Source organism: Cryptomeria japonica, chromosome 1 (assembly GCF_030272615.1).
Source record: "Cryptomeria japonica chromosome 1, Sugi_1.0, whole genome shotgun sequence".
Lineage (NCBI taxonomy): Eukaryota > Viridiplantae > Streptophyta > Pinopsida > Cupressales > Cupressaceae > Cryptomeria > Cryptomeria japonica.
Window position 1 is genome coordinate 190,340,089 of NC_081405.1, and position 26,127 is coordinate 190,366,215.

General features: G+C 33.3%; 2 protein-coding genes across 2 annotated transcripts; both read right to left on the minus strand.

The window, feature by feature from the left end:
* Positions 1 to 428: 428 nt before the first annotated feature.
* Positions 429 to 2,324, minus strand: LOC131070118 (UDP-glycosyltransferase CGT). Its single transcript, XM_058005638.2, has 2 exons — positions 2,099 to 2,324; positions 429 to 2,015 (listed from the first exon to the last, which is right to left on the minus strand). The coding sequence occupies exon 2, from the start codon at positions 1,534 to 1,536 to the stop codon at positions 607 to 609; it is 930 nt and encodes a 309-aa protein (XP_057861621.1). The 5' UTR covers positions 1,537 to 2,015; positions 2,099 to 2,324; the 3' UTR covers positions 429 to 606.
* Positions 2,325 to 19,816: 17,492 nt separating this feature from the next.
* LOC131070123 (UDP-glycosyltransferase CGT-like) lies at positions 19,817 to 21,644 on the minus strand. The gene is made up of 2 exons (XM_058005644.2): positions 21,516 to 21,644; positions 19,817 to 21,412 (listed from the first exon to the last, which is right to left on the minus strand). Exon 2 carries the CDS (start codon positions 21,395 to 21,397, stop codon positions 20,003 to 20,005), a length of 1,395 nt encoding a protein of 464 aa, XP_057861627.2. The 5' UTR covers positions 21,398 to 21,412; positions 21,516 to 21,644; the 3' UTR covers positions 19,817 to 20,002.
* Positions 21,645 to 26,127: the final 4,483 nt, after the last annotated feature.

Consider the following 26,127-nt stretch of genomic DNA (forward strand, 5'->3'; position numbering starts at 1 on the left):
AAGTTTTTTTCATCAACGTTTTAGATCACACTTGGTGATCCATCATCAAGATGTTAGATAGTTTAAAGAGAAGAAAAATGATTAGTTACAAACCCAAACTGATTAAAAAGAGATGAGAAAGGAGGTGAGAAGAGGGCTTGCACATGAAACAAAAAAAAGGAATGTGACACCAAGAAACACCAAAGTTTTATTAAACAAACAAAGATAAAATTAAAAACCAAAAAAATCTTATTATTTGCAGATTCAAATCGACTCAAAAGAGAGCGAAAAAGGGGGAAGAGAGGAGGGTTTGCTGAAACAAATAAAATGGATGTGACACCGAGAAACACCAATATTAAACAAACAAAATTTGAAAAAATGGAAATATAGCATTATTTTTCCAGGAGCATTTCAGTTTAAAGATTGCATTGCTGCTTAGTATCATGGAATGACAGTAACTAATAATCATAGATCTACATTTATTTTATTATAATTATTTTCACTAAACAATGTCAGGAAGAGAAAAATAGTCCTCTTTGACAGTGCAATCATAAGATCAAGTTAACCAGTAGATAATTGTTTTGGATCAACTATCCATCTGATCCGAGGATGAAAAAAGAAATCTTTTCACTTCGAAAGTTGAAATGCTGCCTTAAGGCTCTTATCAGACAAGCCCCCTTCTATTATGGCAATTCTTCCGCGCTGTTGAAGGCCGATTGCAGCCCATGTCAGATCCTCCCTTTGAACAATTGCCTTCACACCACTCGCAACCTCCTCTCTGCTCACAATACCATCTTCCCCCTTTCTCACCTCAATCCCTGCCTTGGCATTCTCCACTACAATGCTCGCATTCATCATCTGATCTCCAAAAAGAGGCCATGCAAGTATAGGAACCCCACAACACAAACCTTCAACAACGGAATTCCACCCACAGTGACTGACAAAAGCAGCAGTGGAAACATGGGACAAGATTTTCACCTGCGGAACCCAACAAGAAACGATCATCCCCCGCTCTCCAAAACGCTCCTCAAACCCTACCGGAACTGCTGCCTCCACTGACCCTGCACCATCCACCACAGATGTCCGTAAAACCCACAAAAAGCGCTGCTGACTCATTTCCAACCCTAACGCCAGCTCACTGATTTGTGCCGCCGACATGACCGAGCGGCTGCCGAAGCTCACATAGACGACCGACTTAGCAGGTTGCGCGTCCAACCATTTCAAACACCGTCTCTCGGCTTCGTCATCCCAAGTGGAGGAATCTTCCGAGGGCAAAAAAAGGGGCCCAATGGCATAAACAGGCGGCAGATCATGTCTGCTCCGGAGACTTTGGAGACACTGTTGTTCAAGCTCCTCGAACGTATTTACTAAAATACCCGAGGCCTTTGGGACCTCCGATCCGCTGGCGAGAAAAAACCTACGGAATATGTGATCTTTAATCTTCAACGCCTGTGGGATCTGCGTGGCGCACAGCGCAGGAAAACCCGGGATCTGCAGGACGGCTTTCTCGTCACTGAAATCGAAGCCCTGCGCGTCTGCAATGGGGACGTGGAGCATGAAACCCAGGTTAAATGCAGAAGACGGGTACAGAACATAAGTTGGGATATTGAGCTTGGCGGCGATGGACAATGTGGGAGTGAGTACGGGATCCGTTATGACGGCCGAAACGGGAGGATTCTGTTTCAGCAGATCTGAAGCGAGGAGGTTTTCGAAGGCGGGCACAGAGGCTTTCGTGGCTTCCCATTGAGCGAAAAATGGGTCCCCTTCGGCTTCCTGGGATTTGTTGATCTGGAGCTTCACGACATGAATGTCAAGGCCACAGGCAGCCAAGCGTTGCACGTGTGCAGTTTCAGTCGGAGAAACGTTTGTGCGGCCGCGATGAATGTGACGGCAAAGCCGTGGCGAATTGCTAAAGTTCGTGCTAGATGAAGGAAAGGCATGAAATGGCCCATTCCGGCCGACGGGAACATGGCCACGTGCCGCTTCTCTTTCTCTACAGGGGCTGCCATTGTCAAAATCCTTAGTCGTCTGCTCCTCTGCAATTAGAACGAATATGAGAGATTAATATAACTACCAGTCAAAGGGTATTAAAATGTAGATGGCCGGTTGAGGTTCTTACTTAATCGTCTGCCCCCACGCAGTCCCAACAAACGTTACAGATTACGTAAGCCTACTGGCTTCTAGAGTCAATGCAATACTGTGTAAATTCATATTAAAATGGATGCGATTTTTTCCTTTTGAATTGTTGTTTCCGTTGACAATTTTAGGTGCAATATCTACTATAAGGGTTTTGGAGATATGTAGATCAACCAAAATATGAGTGAAACTGGTGTGAAGGGAATTAAAAATGGATTCTTCTGCAACCAGAAAGCTACCCAAAATATCTGAAAAAAGATTCAAAATAGAATTGGAGGGTCAAGATTAGGTTTTGAGGTGGGGTTGAAAGTAAGGTGGGAAAGAAAACTTTTCAGATAATTATAGCAAATTATTTTATGATGTAAAACATTGTTAAAATCATAATAAAATAGTCGTGAGTACAACGGTAAATTTGAAGGCCAGCTTTAAGAATGGTCCTTAAGTATCACTGATTCATTTGTGCAAATTGGAAAGACTTGACTAAATAGTCCATTTTCAATTAAAAAAAAATTATTTTTTATCAGATTCCATGTAGGAGGCTTACAAGAAAGTTGGAAGGCCTTGATCTTCTAGTAATATTCAACAACTCATTATTGTTTGAAGATTCAAAATCATTAATAGTTTCCAAAGTCAAATTAGCCATACCTATAGAATACATCCATGTGCAGCAACTTAATTGATCTCCATGCTAAGTAGTGATCATTAATCTAGATATCGTGTCTAGATCCACATCAAACTAGCTATCTATATAAAGGCCATCATCCAATTGTACAAAATTATTTTTGTGATCTTTAAAATCAACAATTTTTTATAGCAACATTCAGTTAGTTCTATTTTGAAGAGTTAATTTTTATTTCTTTGTGACTTATTTTATTTTATTTACATAATATATATCGTATAGCTTGGTTTTTACTTCATGCATACACAAGATACTAATGCATTCATTGCATCCAACTTTTTAATTAGTTCAACCAATCATTGTATAAAATTAAAATTTCATTTAACAATTTAAAAAATGTCATTCATCTTTCCCTCTATTGGTTTATGTTGGCAATATTCACTACAAAATTAATTATATCTATTTATTTTTTATACAATAATAATGTATTGTATATTATACAAATAATAGATACATAAAAAATAACAAAGTATTAAAAAATAATCAAAACATTAAATATAATCAATTGTTAAAAAAAAATGATAATTGTTGCATAGGCAATACATAGAGTAGGTGAGTATTTTATAGATTAAATAGTGTTTAATATTTTTCTAAATTTGCATATCTAATTGACTTTAACATTATGGTGTCTCCTTGAATGACATTTGTGATCTCATTCATATATCTCCAATTAGATATGCAATTTTTAAAAAATCTTAGACACTATGTAATCTATTAAATATCTACCTACTCTATGTATTGACTATGCAACAATTATTTTTTTTAACAAATGATCATATTTAATATTTTGATTGTTTTTTAATACTTTGTTATATTCTATGTATCCATTATTTGTATAATATATAACACATTATTATTGTATAAAAAAAATTTAAAATATTTTGAATCTATGTATAATAACTCAAATTAATAACAACTTTTTACTAATTATACTAAATTTATTTTAATAATTATTTTTATGCGGAAGACATTTCATATATGGAATCAACAAGCTATTTATTGAAATACATGGTTGAGAATTGTAAAGAAGGGTGCAAGATGCTACAAATATTCATTGCCAATACTTGCATGCAATTTTGAACCTAATAAACCATATGACTAATATAGAGCATTGAAAAAGAGCAATTAGCTAGACGACTAACGATGTACATAAGTGCTCTATTTTTTCACTAATATATCTACAATAATCAACTATTCTACCTAACAAGAACTACTATAACTCTTATAGGAAGGAAATTTGTGCAATATGTCTCTTGTTTAAATGTATGTCAGTGTCATGTGTCTAGTTGTCCACTATAAAACATCTATTGGAATATTAAATTAATATATATTTTGAATACATTTATCTAAAATAGAAATATTGAGTTATTTTATTTATACAATTTTGAACCTAATAAACCATATGACTAAAATAGAGCATCAAAAAAGAGAAGTTAGCTAGACGACTAACGATGTACATAAGTGCTCTATGTTTTCACTAATATATCTTCAATAATCAACTACTCTACCTAACAAGAACTACTATAACGCTTATAGGAAGGAACTTGATGCAATGTGTCTCTTGTTTAAATGTATATCAGTGTTGTGTGTCTAGTTGTCTATAAAACATCTATTGGAATAATAAATTAATATATATTTTGAATACATTTATCTAAAATAGAAATATTGAGTTATTTTATTTATTAAATCGTTGTTTTCATCTAAGTTACTCTCTAACTATTTTATTTATTCAAAAATTATTTTATTTTGTCATATTTGACAATCAACCCCAAAATCAACCAATCAAATAATGAAGGCTCTTTATGAATAAAACATTTGACCATGAATATTTAATAATAATTTATTGTAATGAACAAAATCAATTTCAACTATGCTAGTAATAGTTGTGCTAATACAAATCAAACTTAAGATCAAGACCAACCTAAAATATTGTGATAAATTAGACTTGGATTTTTCTTAATATCAAACTATTATGTAACCTTTGAAAAGCTCTATAAACCATTTTTATATCATTGTTAAAAAAAATTATGGCACCAATACTATAATAGATGAAACTAGCAATGATAATCATGCGTTGATCATAAACATAAAATCATTCACAAAAAAATGCGTACCCTATTTTATTTTTCTTATATTCACCTTTTTTAGGGTGGTAGAATGATAATATATTTTCAAAATAGAAAGCCAATAAAATCACACAAAGTGTATCAATATTATCATATAAGGCCGCACTAGATGCATGCTCATTATTTTGACAGAATATGTGGGAGATTGAACCAATCTGAATCTCATTGACAAATGGTGAGTAAATTAAAAATGAAATGATAAACACTACTAATCAATTCTACGAATGAGGGGAAAACATATAAGTGAACTACATGGAAATCACATCTTCATTCAAAACAATATTGGTAGTTAATGGGATTATTTGAATAATATCTCGTTGCAATTCATTAATACCAAAATTTATAGGTAGCACAAAACAACTAAAATTATAGGTTATAAACTCAAGGATCTCCTTCTCAATTACCTAGTACAACCCTCTTTTTGAGTAGGATGAATTCTAATACTCATAATTTTTATAAAAAAGTTAAATTGTTGGATAAGATGTTATGCAATATTTATTAGACATAATATTTCTTGAATTCATTTGATGAACATGAATTGTACGGGAATTTATATAATCAAAGTTAAAATCATTTTCTTTATTTTTTCTTCATTCATAATTTTTCAAATTAAATTATATTAAAAATATTAAATAATGATGATCTCCCATTAGATTATAACCATATTTGTAACTCAAATACTCTAAATAACTAATGGACGCCAACAATGAGTTATTATATTATTAGGTGAATATCAAAATTTATTAGAAACAATTTGGAATGAATCTCACATTAAAATTATAACAAAAATTATGTTGTACAAGTAAACCCATATGCTATGCAATGTAATGTCCTAGACAGTTAAATACCTTTCATTAATGAGATTAATAGATTTTTATTGAGTTGGTGGAGATTATAATTATTAGGGTTTACCTTCACTCCAAATTTTATTAGTATTAGACACAACTATGACTAGCATAGTCAAAGAGTTTTTTCCTTAAAATAAATATTTATTAAATATTGATGAGAAAATAATTTATTAGGAAAGAATCTTCATAAATTTGTTTGTTGGTTTTCATTTTGAATACCATATCCTAAAGGGAAGTTGAATTTGAGTTTGTTTGGTACAAGAAATATTTGTTAAATATTAATGACTAAGTGATTTTGAAGTGTAGTTAATAGTACAAAACAAACTCTTATAAATCTTCAATTATGATATAGGTTGGAGAGGGGTTAATAAGAGAAAACTTTGTTCAAAGATTGATTCATTTTTATTTTGAAGGGTTAGTTTCTTAAAATAATTATGTTAATCTTGACTTTAAAGAAGTTCTTCAAAGTGGATATGGTTATTATTTTATAATGTGATGAGACTGATATCTTTTAGCATCTTTTGGATATGTTTATTTAAGATATCTATAATAATTACCATTATATATTTTCTAATGTAATGTTTATCCAATAATTTTTTTATACAAATATAAATTTACAAGAAAACAATTAATATTAAAAAATATTTTAAACTTATGTACATACTAAACAAAATAACATCTAGATATCAATTAATATTTTTTTTTTATTATTTTTTTCTTCGTCAAGCTCTCGCCAATCAAGCGACATCGTGTTTCACCATTGGAAGCTCTCGTCAATCAAGCTACATCGTGTTTCACCATTGGAAGCTCTCGCCAATCAAGCTACATTGTATTTCACCACTAGAAGCTCTGGCCAATCAAGCTAGACCCCCAGCCCATAATATTTATATTTATTTAATTATAATTATTTGTATGTAGAATTTAATGTATGTAGAATTTAGAGTATACGTAAAATTTGAATGCAAGAAGGTTTTTTTTGGGGTAATTTTGAGGAGGGTTGTTGAATGCATTACAATTCAAATATTGGAAAAAAATTGTTTACATTTATTTTGGGTTAATGATAAAAGTTAAAAATAAATAAAAGTGCATGAATATTTCTTCAATATATCTGAAATTTTTGCCATACAAGAAACATGTTTTTTTAAGAAATAATAATAATAATAATTTTCAATTAATAAACAATAATTTAAAAGAAAATTTTAAATAGTTTTTTTTTTTAAAGTATGGGCTTGCAACCCATTAATGAGGCCACATGGTTTAAAAACCCGTATGGTCGCCCCTTACGATGTGAACCCCAAAAATAGTGGGACCATGACTCCCTATAAAGTATTAAATTTAAATTTTAAATTTTAATATTAATAAATAAATTTAATATTAAATTATTTTATTTTATTTTATATTTTTTTATATGATTTTACAATATTACATGTTAATAATATCTTAATTTTAAAATATTATTATCTAAATAATTTGGTAAATCTACTAAAATGATATTAACATTCTTTGTTTATATTAAAAAAATATTATTATTATTATTATAAAACAAGATTATTGTAGGAAATAATGAATTTGAAATATTTATAATTTAAATAAGAAATATTACTTGATGTATATAATATTATTTTAATGAAAGAGAGAAAAATATTGATTTTTTTAAATTGAGAATTTAATTGAAGATATATTTTATTAAGTAAATATTAAATAAGTTATAATAATAATATTAATACTATATTACAATTTAAAAATAGAAATAGAAGTAAGAAAAAAAAAATGAAAAGTGCATGCATGCCAAGCCTTGATAAAGAATATCATAGCAAAAGAAGATAATTTTAAAAGATATTCTTATCAAAAGTATAAAATAGTAAAAGATAGATTTTTTATGCATATTGTTTTTCTAATTATTAATATTAAAATATGTTTTTTAATTTTTTTATTATAAAATATTTTTTTTAAATTAATATAAATGTAAACATATGGTTCCATTGTCTTACACTCTTCTAATCAATTTTGAATCATTGATTTCAATAAGTAGATTGTGTTAGGATGAAGAATCGAATTGAAAAACAATAGATAAACAAAATTAATAACACACACAACAATAAACAATGAGACACAAATTTATCGTGGTTCGGCAATTGCCTACATCCACACTTGAAGCAGGGGAACCAATTTATTATTCACCAATCTGGTTTACATATACACAGCTGCAACTAGCTCTGGCAATCAACTTCAGAAAATGAATTACAATCAGCTCTTAAAGAGCTTGCAAGAAGAATATGAATAGCCAAGAGTTTTGGCAGCAAACAGGGAAGAAATCCGTTGGACTTCAACTTCCAACAATCTCCCACTGAAGGCCAACGAATTGCTGCAACAAGTAGATTCCCCCACTCAGTTCTGCTATTAGTTATTGGAAAGGCCAAGAGAAGCTCGACAGAAATCAAACTTCTCCCACTTAACCACTTTAGTGAGCACATCAACTGGATTCAGATCGGTATGAATCTTATCTACATGAAACTTGCCTTCTTTGACCATATGGCGAACATAATGATTGTGAACATCAACATGTTTTGACCGTGGCTGAGATGTCTGATGTTTAGTCATAAAAATGGCACTGTTGTTATTGCAAAACAAAGCAAAATCTGATTGCTTCAAACCCAACACGTTGAACAAGAGTTGCAACCATACCATCTCTTTTGCTCCTTCAAAAAGAGCTATATATTCAGCCTCTGTGGTTGATTCAGCAACTGTATGTTGCAATTTTGAAGCCCAACTAATCGCTGCCCCAGCAAATGTGAAAGCATAACCAGAAGTAGACTTTCTTTTGTCTAAGTCATCGGCAAAATCTGAATCGGTAAACCCTTGCAAAACTGCCTTGTCCTTTCCAAACCATAAACAAAAATCAGAAGTACCTTTGAGATACCTCAAGATATACTTAACTGCCTCCCAATGTGATTTGCCCGTTTCCCGTTTCTGCCTTTTTTAATTGTTGCCACATTAATGGCAATGACAGAAATCGGATATCCGATAAAATATGATATCTAATTTTATTACTCATATTTTAGAGAGAGAGAGATTATGAGAGAGAGAGGAGGGGGGAGAGAGAGATTAGGGGAGAGAGGGGGGAGGGGAGAGAGAGAGAGAGAGATACAATATGACCCCTTAGGACACCATAGGACCCCTAACGACACCATATGGTGTCATAAGAGGTCATATGACCCATAACGACACCGTATAGAGTCATAAAGGGTCATATCTCTCTCTCTATCTCTCTCTATCTCTCCCCTAATCTCTCTATCTCTCTCCCTTCCCTCTCCCCATCTCTCTCTCCCTTCACCCTCCCCATCTCTCTATCTCTCTCTCTCTCTATCTCTATATATCCCCCTAATCTCTCTCTCTCTCTCTCTCTCTCTCTCTCTCTCTCTCTCTCTCTCTCTCTCTCTCTCTCTCTCTCTCTCTCTCCCCCCCCCAATGCCCCCTCTCCCTCTCCCTCTCCCTAATATCATATACTAATTTATTTATAAATTAATATATTAAAATATTATATATTAATAAACAATAGATTAATTATATGCAAATTTAGTTACTGAATTTACTTATTATAATCGGATTTCCAATTTTATCGGATATCCGATTTTTGTTGTACAATTTTCAAATTTCAAATTTTGGCTCGGGAATGCTTTGGGATTTGGTTTGGAAGTGACAAGCCTGGAAAGTCAACTGAAAAAATGTGGTTTTCAATATTCCTTGATTTTCCAGACTTTACACTAGTGGCTGATGACTTTTTTTGTAGCCAAAATTGATAAAACGAAAAGGGTTTTTTAAGGACATTCTCAGCTTTCCAACAATATAAGGCTTGTCTTATTTCGACTTTAATAAATAATTATTATTTATTTTCTAATTGAATTCTGACAATAGTCCTGATTGATAGACTGATTGAAAAACACTCATAACTTTCAAACAGTATAACATTTTTTGAATCCGAAACATGCATCACATCCTATGCTTCATCTACTATAGTAAAAAATTAAAAAAATAAAAATTCATAAGGTTTTGACCAAGTTAAGGTGGTCAAACGTAGGAGTTTCTGAATTTCTGAAAAGCTGTAGTAAAAAAATCATAAATAATTATTTACTTTATAAAAAAATATAAAAAACTATGTGTCACATCGGCACATGAGTCTAATACTTATATTATAAAAAAATATTATGATTTGATTGTGATTAGGGTGGTCAGACATACGTCTACTTCTTATATTTTTCCTGAAATTTTAGTACCACTGCATTGAAATTTGAAAATTTCATCAAATAGGATTTTTTTTTCAAAAAACAACTAGTAGCTTAGAAACTACATTCAATTTTCTATAGATTCTCTTCTTACATATTTTAAAAATAATGTTCACAACTTATTCAAATTTTCATGTCAAGTTTCATAACTCTAATTTTCTAATATTTCATTGCCACTTAAGGGCTTGTTTTGGCACACCATGATCCTGCACATACCCAGTACACTTCTACCTATTGAACCCAATCATCTAACTTTTCAGCATTTAACTCCCCACAGTACTTAGGTAATTCAAATTTTACATCCAACTTAATTACAGGCTTAGATGTGTTCTTGAAAGGATTAAAAAAAGTAGAAGAAAAAGAAGGGGAAGAAGGACGAGAAGGAGTTGGAGGAGTTTTTGGTGGTGAATCACCACCTCCCGATCACTTTCCTTTATCCTCTGGATCTCCATGGTCCTTCAATGACTTTCCTTTTTCATGATTCATTCATTCTTGCCTCTCTTTGTAGAGCACTTCTACCATAGCCTTCATTTCAAAAAAGGCTTTCCGAAAGTCTCTTTCACTGAGCTCCGGGTATTCCTGTTTAGTTGCAATTTCTAACATCTTTAGTGGAAATGTCCTTCATTTACCGATCTCATGATTATACTCTATAAGTGTGCCTTCACCTCACTAACTCTTAGATCGTGTTAACATCCACCTCTGCAAACACTAGTCAAACAAGCTCTAATACCACTTGATCTGATGTTAGGATCTATGACTGTTGCACATGAGATGTTAACTTTTGCAACGATTAAATGAAGGTCATAAAATTACAATCAAATTGCTTAAATAAACATAATAATCAAATAACGATAGATTGAACAGAAGAGAGAAAGAAGAGAGAAGACAAAACACAAGTTGATAACAGAGTTCGCTAATTGGCTACGTCTCCGGGTCCCTCCAATGGAGTGGCCGATCCTTGTTTCAGTTCCAGAAAATGGTTACAAAGCACCTCAATGGTTACAAAAACTCCTTATGTCTCCTCGGACAATAATGAATTACAAAATTCCTTCTCCCACGTACAACAAGCTTAAATTCAAGCTCCCAATGCACAAAGACGAACCATTCACTATCAAACTCTCCAAAAGAATTTCTCTCACACTTCTCCAATCTCAATTCACTACCAAATTTTCTCCTCCAAACTCACAACATACCCCCCTTTTTTATACACATATTTTGCCAAATATGGTGTAAAACCATATGATTTTACAAATCACTCATATCTCCCAATTTTAACACTTAATCTTTTGAAATTATACCCAACCCTTAAAATTATTGGCTCTTATAATTCAAGCCTTAACAATATAATCTCGGGTTGGTTTTTAAACTTATTAATAGTTGGGTTTGTTTGAATTAGTTTATGCTTGCAAATGGGGGAGGGCTCGGCTTTGGCCGGAGCCCTAAACAACCCGAGCCCTAAACTCACGGTTTATCATATAACAAAAACCAAAAATCGCCAAGGGTATCCCGAAATGCCCGCAACTGCACTGGTGGAGAGAAAAATGTGAAGAGTGGAGGTTGGCGGTTCAAAAATGCTCAATTCCCTTTTTAGCAAATGAACTATCCTTAGCATAGAAGTTAAATAGGAACTGCCGAGAATAGAACCCAAGGAAAGTGGATGGCCTGGTGGTAGTGCATAAGAATAGGAGATGGGAGGTTCATAGTTCGAACCTCGTAACACACATTTTAACCAACCAAATCTTGATTTACTTCTATGAGGTGCCACATGGAATTTGAAACTATTTTGAGCATATCCGCCTGGATCACACATATATATTTATATATATTATACAAGGTATAACGTGCAAAGTAAATACTCACTAGACATGTAACCCTTATTATCATAGTCCATAAGATCATCATTAAGTTTATCGATAAATGACATAAATATATATAATGAAAAATAATGATCACTAACCAATGGAATTTGAAACTATTTTGAGCATATCCGCCTGGATCACACATATATATTTATATATATTATACAAGGTATAACGTGCAAAGTAAATACTCACTAGACATGTAACCCTTATTATCATAGTCCACAAGATCATCATTAAGTTTATCGATAAATGACATAAATATATCTAATGAAAAATAATGATCACTAACCAATTTCATGAAGGAAGAAAATTATAAGACATGGTAGAATAAAAGAGTCATAGAAGACACATCCTTAAACCTTTAACATAATATACCAATGTGACATTATAAGAATGGAATGATGATGTATGCAAAATATATGAATAATTAAATATCTAAAATATATGCATGATTATTCTAAGGTGAAGGGTGGAATGAAGGATATATATCACTCTATGTATCCAAACCCTTAGCAATGCATTGCAAGTATATGTAAAATAAATGAATCAAAATATTAAGAAATTATAAAATGAAATATAATATTAGAATTATATCAAATATAAAAATAAATAAGTAATATATTAGATACATACACACTCACAATGCATATACATATACATATGTATACATTAATTTTTGTTTTACAATAATAGTTTCAATGAATGCTTCTAATAAAAAAGGTTGAAACATAAGAAATTTCAACCAAAACTACTTATGTGACAATTGTAGGAGTTGATGATCAACTACAGAAGCCCACTCACACCTTTAGAATTTGTATTGGGAAAGTAAATTGATCCAAGTTAATGCACATGTTAGTCTAGTATTGCTTTTCCTTACACTACATTGCAATAGCAACTTACTATTCTTTTAGGGCCCTTTTTGAAATTTTAAATCTAATTGAATTCCATTTTGTCCCTTTTATCATTAGACATTCATTTATTTTAATTTCTTGTTTTCTACAATAAGCATACTTTAAACACATTTATTTTTGGTAAGGGTGAGCTTTGCTTTCTATTTTATATTTTTATAATCTTGTATTATATTTTCTTAATTTCTCTAATCCTAACTTAATTTCTCAACTTCTTCAGTTTCATTCAACTTATTCTTCAAGATTGAGATTCTATTTTAGTTGTTGAGTCCATTACTTTATTATATGCAGTAATTTTTTTTCATGAACAAAAACTTTGATATTGAAGAAATATACGATTCTTCTCTATATTTATTAATTTGAACAATGGTTCATCATCTTCTTAAAATATTAAGATAAATTATTCAACTACATGTTGATCTTATTGTTTGAATATACCACAATAGCAACTTATTATTCTTTCAAGGGATTTTTATTATTGTATAGTTAATGAGGTGCCTCACTTTTTACCTTTCAAATTTAGACACTAATTTCTTATATTCCCTTTTCTACAATTAGTATAGTAGATGTTATTGATGCTATTTATTCTTGACAAGTGTGAGGTCTCTTTTCTCCCACCTTTTGTTGGAATCACCTATTATGTTTTTTAATTTCTCTTTTTCGAACTTTAATTTCTCAACTTCCTCACTTTTACTAAATTGTTTCCTTCAAGATTGAGATTCTATTATAGCTCTAGCTCCACTACTTCATTTTAGGTGGTAAATTACTTTCCATCTGAAAAAAATTGATTTGTAGATTTAAACTAAATATTAACCAATCTATTCTATTTTTATAATAGTATTTTTTCTAATTTTAATAGACTAAACTTTTGAATCTTTGGTCATATTATTTTATTGATACTTTTGGTAAGAACATTTAGAGAATAAAAATTAACCAAAAAAATTTCACTATGATTTAGATAGACCTCAATATACCACTTTATAGCTTAATCTCTTCATTCTTATGTGACTTTGTACAATTGAACAACCTAATCCTTATCTATTCTAGCTTTATTTGAATGAGATTCTAGGATTAAAAAGATGTTCATTTGCATATGTTGTAGCTTTATCATACACAAGATCTTTAAGCCTATTTTGAGTGCTTTTTATATGGTTTGAAGGTGCATTTGATCTCTCTGGATCTTCTTTCTTCTTTTTTTTTTTTTTGCTTGGTTTAATTTTTCTTTTGTTTCACTAATCTTTCTCTTTCTTTTTTTTTTTCTCTAGCCAAGTGAATCTCAAAGGATTTATTGTCCAATGTCTCCTCAAAATTACATAATGTCTTCTCTCTCATTCTTTGTGGCCTCAACATGGATTTAGTACTTATCTTTTTTTTTAAAAATATTTTCTAATTTGACAAAGGGGTGACTCTTTGTGTAGGAGGTTCATCTCTTTAGGGGTTGTTTCACTTGTGGAAATGTAGCTTTTGGTAATTTATCATTTTCAAAGACATTTTTAATTAATGTTGGATTCTTCCATCTTTCTTGAATTGATTCAATTGCATTCATGAATAACATCTTGCACATATCCCTTATATCATTCTTTTTGACAATATTTTTTTCTTGAAATTCTAAATTTCTTATCATTTTCTCCTTTAGTAAATGTACATTTACATTTACTACTTTTTCTAAATAGCATTTTCACTAATTTAGTGGTTTGAGTTTTGATATTGAGATTAATTAGTATATCATCAAACTTTCATTATTTATGACCTTGATGTTAGACATATTTAATTCAAAGTATAGATTTTTGGTTAATTATTCAATTTGTAGAGCACAACTTTGATGTTCTAGTTAAAACACTATATTTTCCAATCCCTTTCTTTAATAATTCCTAAATTTTATCATATTCTTTTATTTTATATGTTAATTGGTTAGTTTTTCTTATGCTTCTTTTATGTAGATTGTCAAATGCTTAGATGTTCCATTATTGGGTTGCTATAATAATTATATTCCTTCATTGGTAAAATCACATCATATTGGGTAGCAACAAAGGGATTTAGATATAGTGGAATATTTAACAAAATGGATAGTGGGAGGGTTTCTCTTCCTAACATTTTTTTTTTTCAATATTAAAGTTGGTATTTAAGAAAGTGCCCCCTTGGCACAATACAAGACTATGTGGTGTAAGAAAAAAGATGATCAGAATGAATGACATTTTCTCCAATTGACCTATATAAAATTCTCTTAAATGATTTACAATATCATTTATAAATATTTCTCCTCTCTTCTACACATACTTCACATCCTTAGACCTCTTCTCATATTACAAAATAATTTATTCTATTCCCCTAAATAATGAAATAATATATTAAATCATATTTTAATTATTTAAAAACCTCCACTATATTTGAATGTAAGAAGATGTTACTCTAAAGGTAAATAAATAAAAAACTAATGAATATAAATTTTGAAAGAAATGTCATAATAGAGAAACCCATTGAATCTTTTGTTACTTTAAAAATTTGAGTTTGAAATGCTTTCGCTTCGTTCGATTTAAAAAAATTCTCATCGAGAGAATCACTTTCGGCTAACAAAAAAGGATGGCATCTTTTCTCACACCTCTGGAGGGAAGATTTAAATTTGACAAAGTATAAGAAAATGGAATGACGATGATGAGCATTATTTGTTTGATTATAGTAAATGAAAAAGAGGTGATTAATTGAGTGCATGTAAAAGAAAAGCGGGAATTAATACCAAAATCAGTGGAAAACACTGTTCGAGAGAAATGTGGGAATTAATTGACTGTACAGTGCTGTCAAATTCATCATTTTTGGTTCGTAATATTTCAATGAAAAGGCTGCTGAAGTATGAAATATAATAGTCATTTAAAAGTCATTCTGTCCGTTGGATAGACACCGCCCATCATCTTCAATTCAAGGTGATACCTATCATTCTATTTTTTAGGAAGTCATTTAGTTGAATTAATGAGCTATTAATTACAAGAGAAATTAATGTAAGAATTGTATACATATGTCGAGTTTGTATGTAATGAAGTGAGCACATGCTATGATGTGTATAGACATATTTTAATAATGTTGTTGAAATGTGGCGGTGTCTATCCAGTTGAGAGAATGGTTGTTATATTTCATACTTCATGCTCACTTCATTACATGCAAACTCAACATATGCATACAATTTCCACATTAGTTCTTCTCGTAGCTAATAGCTCATTAATTCAATAGATGTCTCCCTAAAAAAATAGAATGATAGTTATCACCTCAAGTTGTAGGCAATGTGTTTCAAGAATATTTTGGATCATTGATTAAAATCCAAGCTTTAAAGAAGAGAATAGAGCATTGGGATTAAAATAGATTCACAAAGTTCCTATTTCAATGTTGTAAAAGATGATAATAATTTCATAAATAAAAGGATATGGGTTCCATGTAATGTAATGAACCCATATTGATCTCCTTGTGTGTCCTTCCTTGACATGCACATTCTATAAGAATCTATAAAATAGAAAAGAAAATTGGAATGAGTAGCTTCTCCCACACAATTAAACATAGAAACAATTGTAAATTCATTTTTCTATCTATGAAAATGAGAGGGGAAAAGAACAAGGTTAAAAATGTTGCCTCTATAGAAAGTAAAATTGTAATACTCCACCTAATGTAATGATAGTAATTTTGTAGGGTACTTTATGCATGAACATATAACGTGATCAAGATTTATTTGTGAATGGTTATGAATCTCTATATAGGCACAAGTGATTATTTTCAATCTCAACATAAGAGTGATAGAAATATAGTATGTCCCCCCTTTAAGAGCAATATGCATGGGCAGATGTAAACATTCATAGAACCAAAAATGTTAAATAAAAAGAAGGAAAAATACCCCAAGTGAGATAAAGGAAACATGAAAATGATATAGAAGGTGCATAAAAAAAAGCAAAGTGCAAAGCAATAAACAAAAGACATAGTGTATGGAACAATCCTTTGTGATGGGCGGGAGAGGAGGTGGGAGTGGACAGGTGCGGAAATGGGAATGCAGGGTTTTGATCCCATAGAGCAGGAGATCAGGCATAGCAAAGTCTTGTGGAGAAGGTGGGGTTGAGTAGTTCGAGGATGGAGAGGAAGACGTTGGGATTGATGGAGATCGCCCAAGTTGGGGGGTATTTTTGGTTGTTCAATCCTTTTGTTTGCCTTCCTTGTTGGTGTTCAGTGCCAGCATTGCCCCCCACTTGCTTGGTTGGTATTTGATTTGTGTTTCTTTTGAGGGTCATTTGGGTTCCTAGGGTGATGTTGTTTTTGCCTCATTTTTTATTGGTGGAGCATTTTGCTTGATGTTTGAACTCTTTTTGGGTTCTTTTTAAGCTATAATGGGGGTTGAGCGCTTTGTGGTTCATCCTTGTGCAGTGTCTTGTGGGTACTACCCTCTTGCGGCTGGGGCTTGGGATTTTTCACGCATGGATCTTTAGAAGCTTCTTTTTTTTTTGTTGGATCAAGTCCCTATCATTGAGGTGGTTCTATAGTGGCTTTTCTGTTCTTTGTCTCTCTTTGTGTCTTTCTAAGATTTATGCTTGTGTGGGAGAATTTTTTTTGTTGTGGGTGTTTTTGAAAGCTCTTTGGTTTGAGATTTCTACGTTGATGGGTTATGCTTTACATTTCTCACATCTTTCGATTTTCTGGTCAACCTTTATCGTGGTTTCGGTTGTCCTTCCCCTTTTTGTGTTTGTGGCTTTGGCTTTGGTGCTTTAGTTTCATCTTCCTTGGTTTTCTTGGGTCTTTCCTATGGAGGTGGACCTATCTTCTATTGAGGTGGAGATGGTTGTGGCTAGAGATGACAAGAGGTGTTGTGGGGGGGCTATTATCGCCATGTTTCTTGGCTACAAAGGAGGTGTTGGTGCCCTCTTTTGACTTCCTTCCTTTCTCTCCTATTGGGGTCAAGATCTTGAAGGGTAAGGTGAGCTATATGATTTTCACTCTCAAGGTTAAGGTTATGGGAGCCTTGTTAAAACCTATTGTTTCCTCTTTTACCTATCCTATTGAGGTGGATGCCTCGCCTATTGAGGTGAAGAGTATTTGGGTAGAAGAGATTTAGTGTTGTATGGTGTCTAATAAAATTGTGTTTCAACACTAGTTGAAGGTTTTGGGAGCCCTGCTAAAATCCAACTTTGTAGCAAGTTTTTTATGGTATATCTTCTTGCTTATTGATATGAAGGTTTTGGGAGCCTTTTTAAAACCCACTTGTAAAGGTTAAGGGAGCTTGGATATATCCTATTTTTTAGTTTAGTTGACTTGTGGATGTTACAACCTAATAGTTGATACATAGTTGTTGTTGTCAAGTTGGTGGCTGACTATTCTACATCTTATTCCTATTTTATTCTAGCATTCTGTGTAGGGGTTCTAGATTCTTGCTAATTCCAAAAGGTTTCAAGTCCTTTTCAAACCCATTGTAAAGGGTTTCAGGTCCCCTCAAAACTTGTTTTATCCTAATAAAAAACAAAAGACAAAGTGTGAACTACAAATATTGACATGCAAATATACATTATACAGATTTATCATGAATTATTGAATAAATCTAGGAGGGCCATCATCATTCTACAAAAGATCATCATCATCGAAAAATGTGTCATCATAGTTTTCCTCATTGATTCTTGCATTATGTTCCTCATGAGTTACTTGTTCTATGGCATCTGTTTCTTCTTCATAATCCTTTGTACTTTTACAAGCATATTGACCATTGTTGGCACATTAGGCATTTGTTCCTTAACTCAAACTTGTTGCTTCTTTGATGGTGGTTGTGGAAGAATATTTTTCATTATATACACCCAAAACACTTTTCTTTGGTACCCATGTGTTCTTCTTTGTATTTAATTTTGGCTTTTGTATTACTTTAATAGTTACTTTTATTTGTATACTATTGTATTGAGTATAACCATCAAATAAAATATATCCTATACACATGTTATATTGACACAAAAAAATTGATAAGAAATTGATTATGTGATGACCCTTTAAGATTATGGAGTATCTATAATGGACCACAATAGTAGTCTTGTTTTATTTTATTCTCATAAAGTGGGAACAATGTAGTAGGAGGAGTAGATGTAGCATTGATTTCAATTGTTTCCAATAAGTATGTGAATGTGATACATATTGAGATAATTCAATATGATATTTATCCAAAGCACCATCATCCTCATGTATATCATCCATAACATTAGTATCTTGTGCCTTGATATTGTTGTTGAAGGATTCCAATCATAACTAAAATCATAAATATGGATCATATTGTCATCTATAATATCTAGTTATTTATGTTCTAGACCCATACATGATTATGTATATTGTCCTTTAATATTATGAAAGGTATAAAATGCTTGTTCGTTATAGTCAATCTTTTAGAAGTGATTTCTTTAAATCTAATAGATGAATATAAAAAAATGTAATCAAATTAGTGTTCAATAAAATTTGAAGTATATCATTCAACAGTTATTGTAATTTGAAACTTTTTAGTAGCAATTGATGACATTAGATTTCGACAATCCATTGTGCTGTTAATTTTCTTTTTCTGAATTTGATTGTGTTTGAGTTTTTTTCATCAACGTTTTGGATCACACTTCGTGATCCATCATCAAGATGTTAGATAGTTTAAAGAGAAGAAAAATGATTAGTTACAAACTCAAACTGGATAAAAAGAAATGAAAAAGAAGGAGGTGAGAGGAGGGCTTGCACGCGAAACTAAAAAAAGGAATGTGACACCAAGAAACGCCAAAATTTTATTAAACAAGCAAAAATAAAATAAAAAACCAAAAAAATCTTATTATTTGCAGATTCAAATTGACTCAAAAGAGAAGGAAAAAGGGGGGAAGAGAGGAGGGTTTGCTCAAACAAAGAAAATGGATGTGATACCAAGAAACACCAATATTAAACATACAAAATTAAAATAAATGGAAATATAACATCATTTTTCCAGGAGCATTTCAGTTTAAAGATTGCATTGCTGCTTAGTATCATGGAATGACAGTAACTAATAATCATAGATCTGCATTTATTTTATTATAATTATCTTCATTAAACAATGTCAGGAAGAGAAAAATAGTCGTCTTTGACAGTGCAATCATAAGATCAAGTTAACCAGTAGATAATTGGTTTGGATCAACTATCCATCTGATCCGAGGATGAAAAAAGAAATCCTTTCACTTCGAAAGTTGAAATGCTGCCTTAAGGCTCTTATCAGACAAGCCCCCTTCTATTATGGCAATTCTTCCGCGCTGTTGAAGGCCGATTGCAGCCCTTGTCAGATCCTCCCTTTGAACAATTGCCTTCACACCACTCGCAACCTCCTCTCTGCTCACAATACCATCTTCCCCCTTCCTCACCTCACTCCCCGCCTTGGCATTCTCCACAACAATGCTCGCATTCATCATCTGGTCTCCAAAAAGAGGCCATGCAAGTATAGGAACCCCACAACACAAACCTTCAACAACAGAATTCCACCCACAGTGACTCACAAAAGCAGCAGTGGAAACATGGGACAAGATTTTCACCTGCGGAACCCAACAAGAAACGATCATCCCCCGCTCTCCAACACGCTCCTCAAACCCTCCCGGAACTGGTGCCTCCACTGAGCCTGCACCATCCACGACAGATGTCCGTAAAACCCACAAAAAGCGCTGCTCACTCATTTCCAACCCTAACGCCAGCTCTCTAATTTGCGCCGCCGACATGGCCGAGCGGCTGCCGAAGCTCACATAGACGACCGACTTAGCAGGTTGCGCGTCCAACCATTTCAAACACCGTCTCTCAGCTTCGTCATCCCAAGTGGAGGAATCTTCCGAGGGCAAAAAAAGGGGCCCAATGGCATATACAGGCGGCAGGTCATGTCTGCTCCGGAGACTTTGGAGACACTGTTGTTCAAGCTCTTCGAACGTATTTACGAAAATACCCGAGGCCTTTGGGACCTCCGATCCGCTGGCGAGAAAAATCCTGCGGAATATGTGATCTTTAACCTTGAACGCCTGTGGGATCTGCGTCGCGCCCAGAGCAGGAAAACCAGGGATCTGTAAAACGGCTTTCTCGTCACTGAAATCGAATCCCTGCGCGTCTGCAATGGGGGCGTGGAGCATGAAACCCAGGTTAAATGCAGAAGATGGGTACAGAACATAAGTTGGGATATTGAACTTGGCGGCGATGGACAATGTGGGAGTGAGTACGGGATCCGTTATGATGGCCGAAACGGGAGGAGTCTGTTTCAGCAGATCTGAAGTGAGGAGATTTTCGAAGGCGGGCATTGATGCTTTCGTGGCCTCCCATTGAGCGAAAAATGGGTCTCCTTCGGCTTCCTGGGATTTGTTGATCTGGAGCTTCACGATATGAATGTCAAGGCCGGAGGCAGCCAGGCGTTGCACGTGTGCAGTTTCAGTCGGAGAAACGTTTTGTGCGGCCGTGATGAATGTGACGGCGAAGCCGTGGCGAATTGCTAAAGTTCGTGCTAGATGAAGGAAAGGCATGAAATGGCCCATTCCGGCCGACGGGAACATGGCCACGTGCCGCTTCTCTTTCTGTACAGGGTCCGCCATTGTTAGAATCATTAGTTGTCTGTTTCTCTGCAGTACGAACGAATATAAGAGATTAAGATAACTAACTACCAGTCAAAGGCATACGATTTAAATTGGTTTTAAATTGTAAACGGCCGGTTGAGGTTCTTACTTAATCGTCTGCCCCCACGAAGTCCCAACAAACACCTACTGGCTTCTCGAGTCAATGCAATACTGTGTAAATTCATGTTAAAATGGATGCGATGTTTTCCTTTTGAATTGTTGTTTTTGTTGACAATTTTTAGTGCAATATCTACTACTATAAGGGTTTTGGAGATATGTAGATCAACCAAAATATGAGTGAAACTGGTGTGAAGAGAATTGTTCATAGGGAATTAAAAATGGATTCTTCTTCAATCAGAAAGCACCCAAAATATTGTCAGTTGACAATTGTTTGAAAAAAGATTCAAAATTAAATTGGAGGGTCAAGATTAGGTTTTGAGGTGGGGTTGAAAGTTAGGTGTGAAAGAAATTTTTTCAGATAATTATAACAAATTATTTATTTTATGATGTAGAACATTGTTAAAATCATAATAAAATAAACAATAAAATAGTCACATGTGTAAGGATAAATTTGAAGATCAGCTTTATCAATGATTCATTTGTGCAAATTGGAAAGACTTGACTAAATAATCTATTTTCAATTAAAAAAAAGATTTATTGTTTTGAACTTCCATTTCAACATTTTATCAGATTCGATGATAGGAGGCTTACAAGAAAGTTGGAAGGCCTTGATCTTCTGGTAATATTCAACAACTCTTAATTTAATTACATTATTGTTTAATTACATTATTGTTTGAAGATTTAAAATCATTAATGGTTTCCAAAGTCAAATTAGCCATACCTTATAAGATACATCCATGTGCAACTTAATTGATCTCCATGCTAAGTAGTGATCATTAATCTAGATCCACATGCCTTATCTAGATCCACATCAAACTAGTTATCTATATAAAGGCCACCATTCAATTGTACAAAATTATTTTTGTGATCTCTAAAATCAACAATTTTTTTTAGCAACATATTAATGCATTCATTGTATCCAACTTTTTAATTAGTTCAACCAATCATTGTATAAAATTAAATTTTCATTTAACAATTTAAAAAATGTCATTCATCTTTCCCTCTATTGGTTCATGTTGGCAATATTCATGCAAAATTAATTATATCTATTTATTTTTATACAATAATAATGTATTGTATATTATTCAAATAATAAATACATAAAAAATAACAAAGTATTAAAAAACAATCAAAACATCAAATATGATCAATTGTTAAAAAAAATGATAATTGTTGCATAGGCAATACATAGAGTAGGTAGGTATTTTATAGATTAAATAGTGTTTAAATTTTTTTTTAAAATTCCATATCTAATTGACTTTAACATTATGTTGTCTCCTTAAATGACATTTGTGATCTCATTCAGATATCTCCAATTAGATATGCAATTTAAAAAAAATCTTAAATACTATGTAATCTATAAAATACCTACCTACTCTATGTATTGACTATGCAACAATTATCATTTTTTTTAACAAATGATCATATTTAATGTTTTGATTGCTTTTGAATACTTTGTTATATTCTATGTATCCATTATTTGTATAATATACAACGCATTATTATTGTATTAAATTTTTTAAATATAATTATTTTGAATCTATGTATAATAACTTGAATTAATAATAACTTTTTACTAATTATACTAAATTTATTTTAATAAATATTTTTATGTTGAATACGTTTCATATATCGAATCAACAAGCTATTTATTGAAATACATGGTTGAGAATTGTAAAGAAGGGTGCAAGATGCTACAAATATTCATGGCCATCTATTTTCTAAATTTTAACGTGAGTACTTGCATGCAATTTTGAACCTAATAAACCATATGACTAATATAGAGCATTGAAAAAGAGCAATTAGCTAGATGACTAATGATGTACATAAGTGCTCTATTTTTTCACTAATATATCTACAATAATCAACTACTCTACCTAACAAGAACTACTATAATGCTTATAGGAAGGAACTTGGTGCAATGTGTCTCTTGTTTAAATGTATGTCAGTGTCATGTGTCTAGTTGTCCACTATTAAACATCTATTGGAATAATAAATTAATATATATTTTGAATACATTTATCTAAAATAGAAATATTGAGTTATTTAAACCATATGACTAATATAGAGCATCAAAAAAGAGTAGATAGCTAGACAACTAACGATGTACATAAGTGCTCTATGTTTTCACTAATATGTCTACAATAATCAACTACTCTACCTAACAAGAACTACTATAATACTTATAGGAAGGAACTTGGTGCAATGTGTCTCTTGTTTAAATGTATGCCAGTCTCATGTGTCTAGTTTTCCACTATAAAACATCTATTGGAATATTAAATTAATATATATTTTGAGTACATTTTGAACATGAGAAGTTACGAATGATTATGCGGGTCTGCTTTTTCGCTGACGAAGCTGCAAGTTTGAAATCTCCGAATATTCGAAGGGATCCTGCTCTTTCCGTCCACGGTGGCGAGCGATGGTGGAGGATCGCCGGTGACTCCCGGCAATGACAGACATCCAGGTGTGTTCTCTCCATTAAAAGCATTAGATAGCATGGATTTAAATGTAAGTCCTGGCTTCGGCCTCCCTCCCGATCTCGTACCCTCCTCGCATGCGAGCGGACCTGAATGCCCGTCTGATGGCAATAATACCACCTTGCCCATCCCACCCAAACCAGTCACTGCTATACCTACCAGACCCAAAACATTTTCGGAAGCGGTTTCGAACGCAGGCTTTGCGGTGGATGTTAGTGCTAGGTTCCTCTGCCCCGCCTCCGATGGAGCCTCCAACGCCGGTAAGGGCCCTGGGGTTGCTGATAACCCTTTCTCTGTTTTGCCAAATCTTGAAATGCTGGTTGAAATATTGAATGAAAAAAATAGACTTAGGAATTATGCTATTTTTTTCTCTGTTGTCGAACTGGATAAGTGCCCTCCACGCAAGTTTCTTGACGACTGGTTTCACAATTATTGGAGTTTGAAACTAGGTTTCCACATATCTTTTTGCAGACAAATATAGAGGGGCCTATATGTTATTTTCTTTGTCTCGCAGGAAGCACAGGCCGAAGTTGTTAAAAAATAATACTGGAATGTTGGCTCCACTTCATTCCGCGCTCTGGCATGGTCACCAGAAGCCATACACGATGAAGTTATAGCTCTCTCTGCCCCTAGGTGGATTCTGGTTAAACATGTCCCTCCCTACCTATGGCGTTTTCTACCACAATTATTGGAACCCTTGGGTAGGGTCATCCGAATGGATGATACAGTTAGATTGGTACCCCATTTAGATGCTCGCATCCTCATAGCACTCAAGCCTGGAACAGATATCTCGGAAACCCTAAATATTGACATTGCTGAAGAAAAGATTACATGTCCTATCGAAATCCTAGGCGGATTAAATGCCTATTTTTTGTGCCGTAGAGAAGGACACAGATGAAGAGACTGTCCAATTATCCAAAGGAAACTGGATACTCCTTCTGATAAAACCATTAGAGATAACCCTCCCCAAATCCCTCCCAGTAACAATACTTCCGCCTCTCAACCTGTCCAGCCATCTACCCAAAATGCTCGCCTCAACCCTCATTGCACTCCTCTGTCTTCAGTCTCTGCCCCTCCTCAGATCACCAATACCGTTTCCCCTCTGCCCACACAATGCCCTGATGCCTCTGCGGGTATCTCGGATGGTTTCTTAACTACTACCAAGAAAAGGCGTAGGAAAACAAACAGAAAGAAGGATGTATTGAATCCGCAAGCCCCTCCCATCTCGAACAGCCCCATCTCAGATTTCCCACTAAATTGTGATCTTACTGACAAAACTTGTATTACTCCTAAAGCCCTAACCTCACATAAAACTCTTAAGGAAATCGATGATAACTGTATCATTGAAGTTATTCCCGCTTGTAATCCCACTATGGTCTCTTGTAACATCAAGCAGCCCATGGAGGAAGACAAACTGATGATGCTTGAGTCGGATTATGAGAATGAAGGTATGGAAGAATTCCCCATTTCGAAAAGACGGGGAAGACCTACGGGATCAAAAAATAAAAACTCTGGAAACAAAAAGAAAGAGGATCCCTCCCCGAATAATGCGACTCCCATCCAGGGAGTGGATATGCAGTCTCTTCCCCTGGCCACTGGTTCTCAATGAACTGTATATCCTGGAATATAAGGGGCCTTGAGTCCCCGGATAGGAAATATGTCATAAAAAAATACCTTGACTCTCATCCTAACCTGGAATTCTTGATGCTCCAAGAGATCAAAGCGGTTGATTTCACCCTCCATAATAATTTGGTTTTTCTATGGAAGGATGCAGTTAAGTATCACACCCTTCATTCTAGGGGTAGAGGAGGAGTTGCTCTTCTTGTTAGCCCTAAATGGAGTAACTATATTACTAATCATGGGATATCCCCATGTAATCGAGCTGTCTGGGTTACCATTAACCATAACAACAATTATTTTGGCATATGCTCTGTTTATGCTTCCAATGATTGGAATGAAAGAATATCTCTTTGGGACTGGATTAATGATCTTCCTGACCTGCCCTGGATTGTGGGGGGTGACTTTAATATGGTTGAATCTCAAATAGATAAGGAGGGGGGCCTCCCCTTTACCTAGAAGGATAGAGAAAAGCTTCACTGGGATAGAATGAAAAGAAATAAA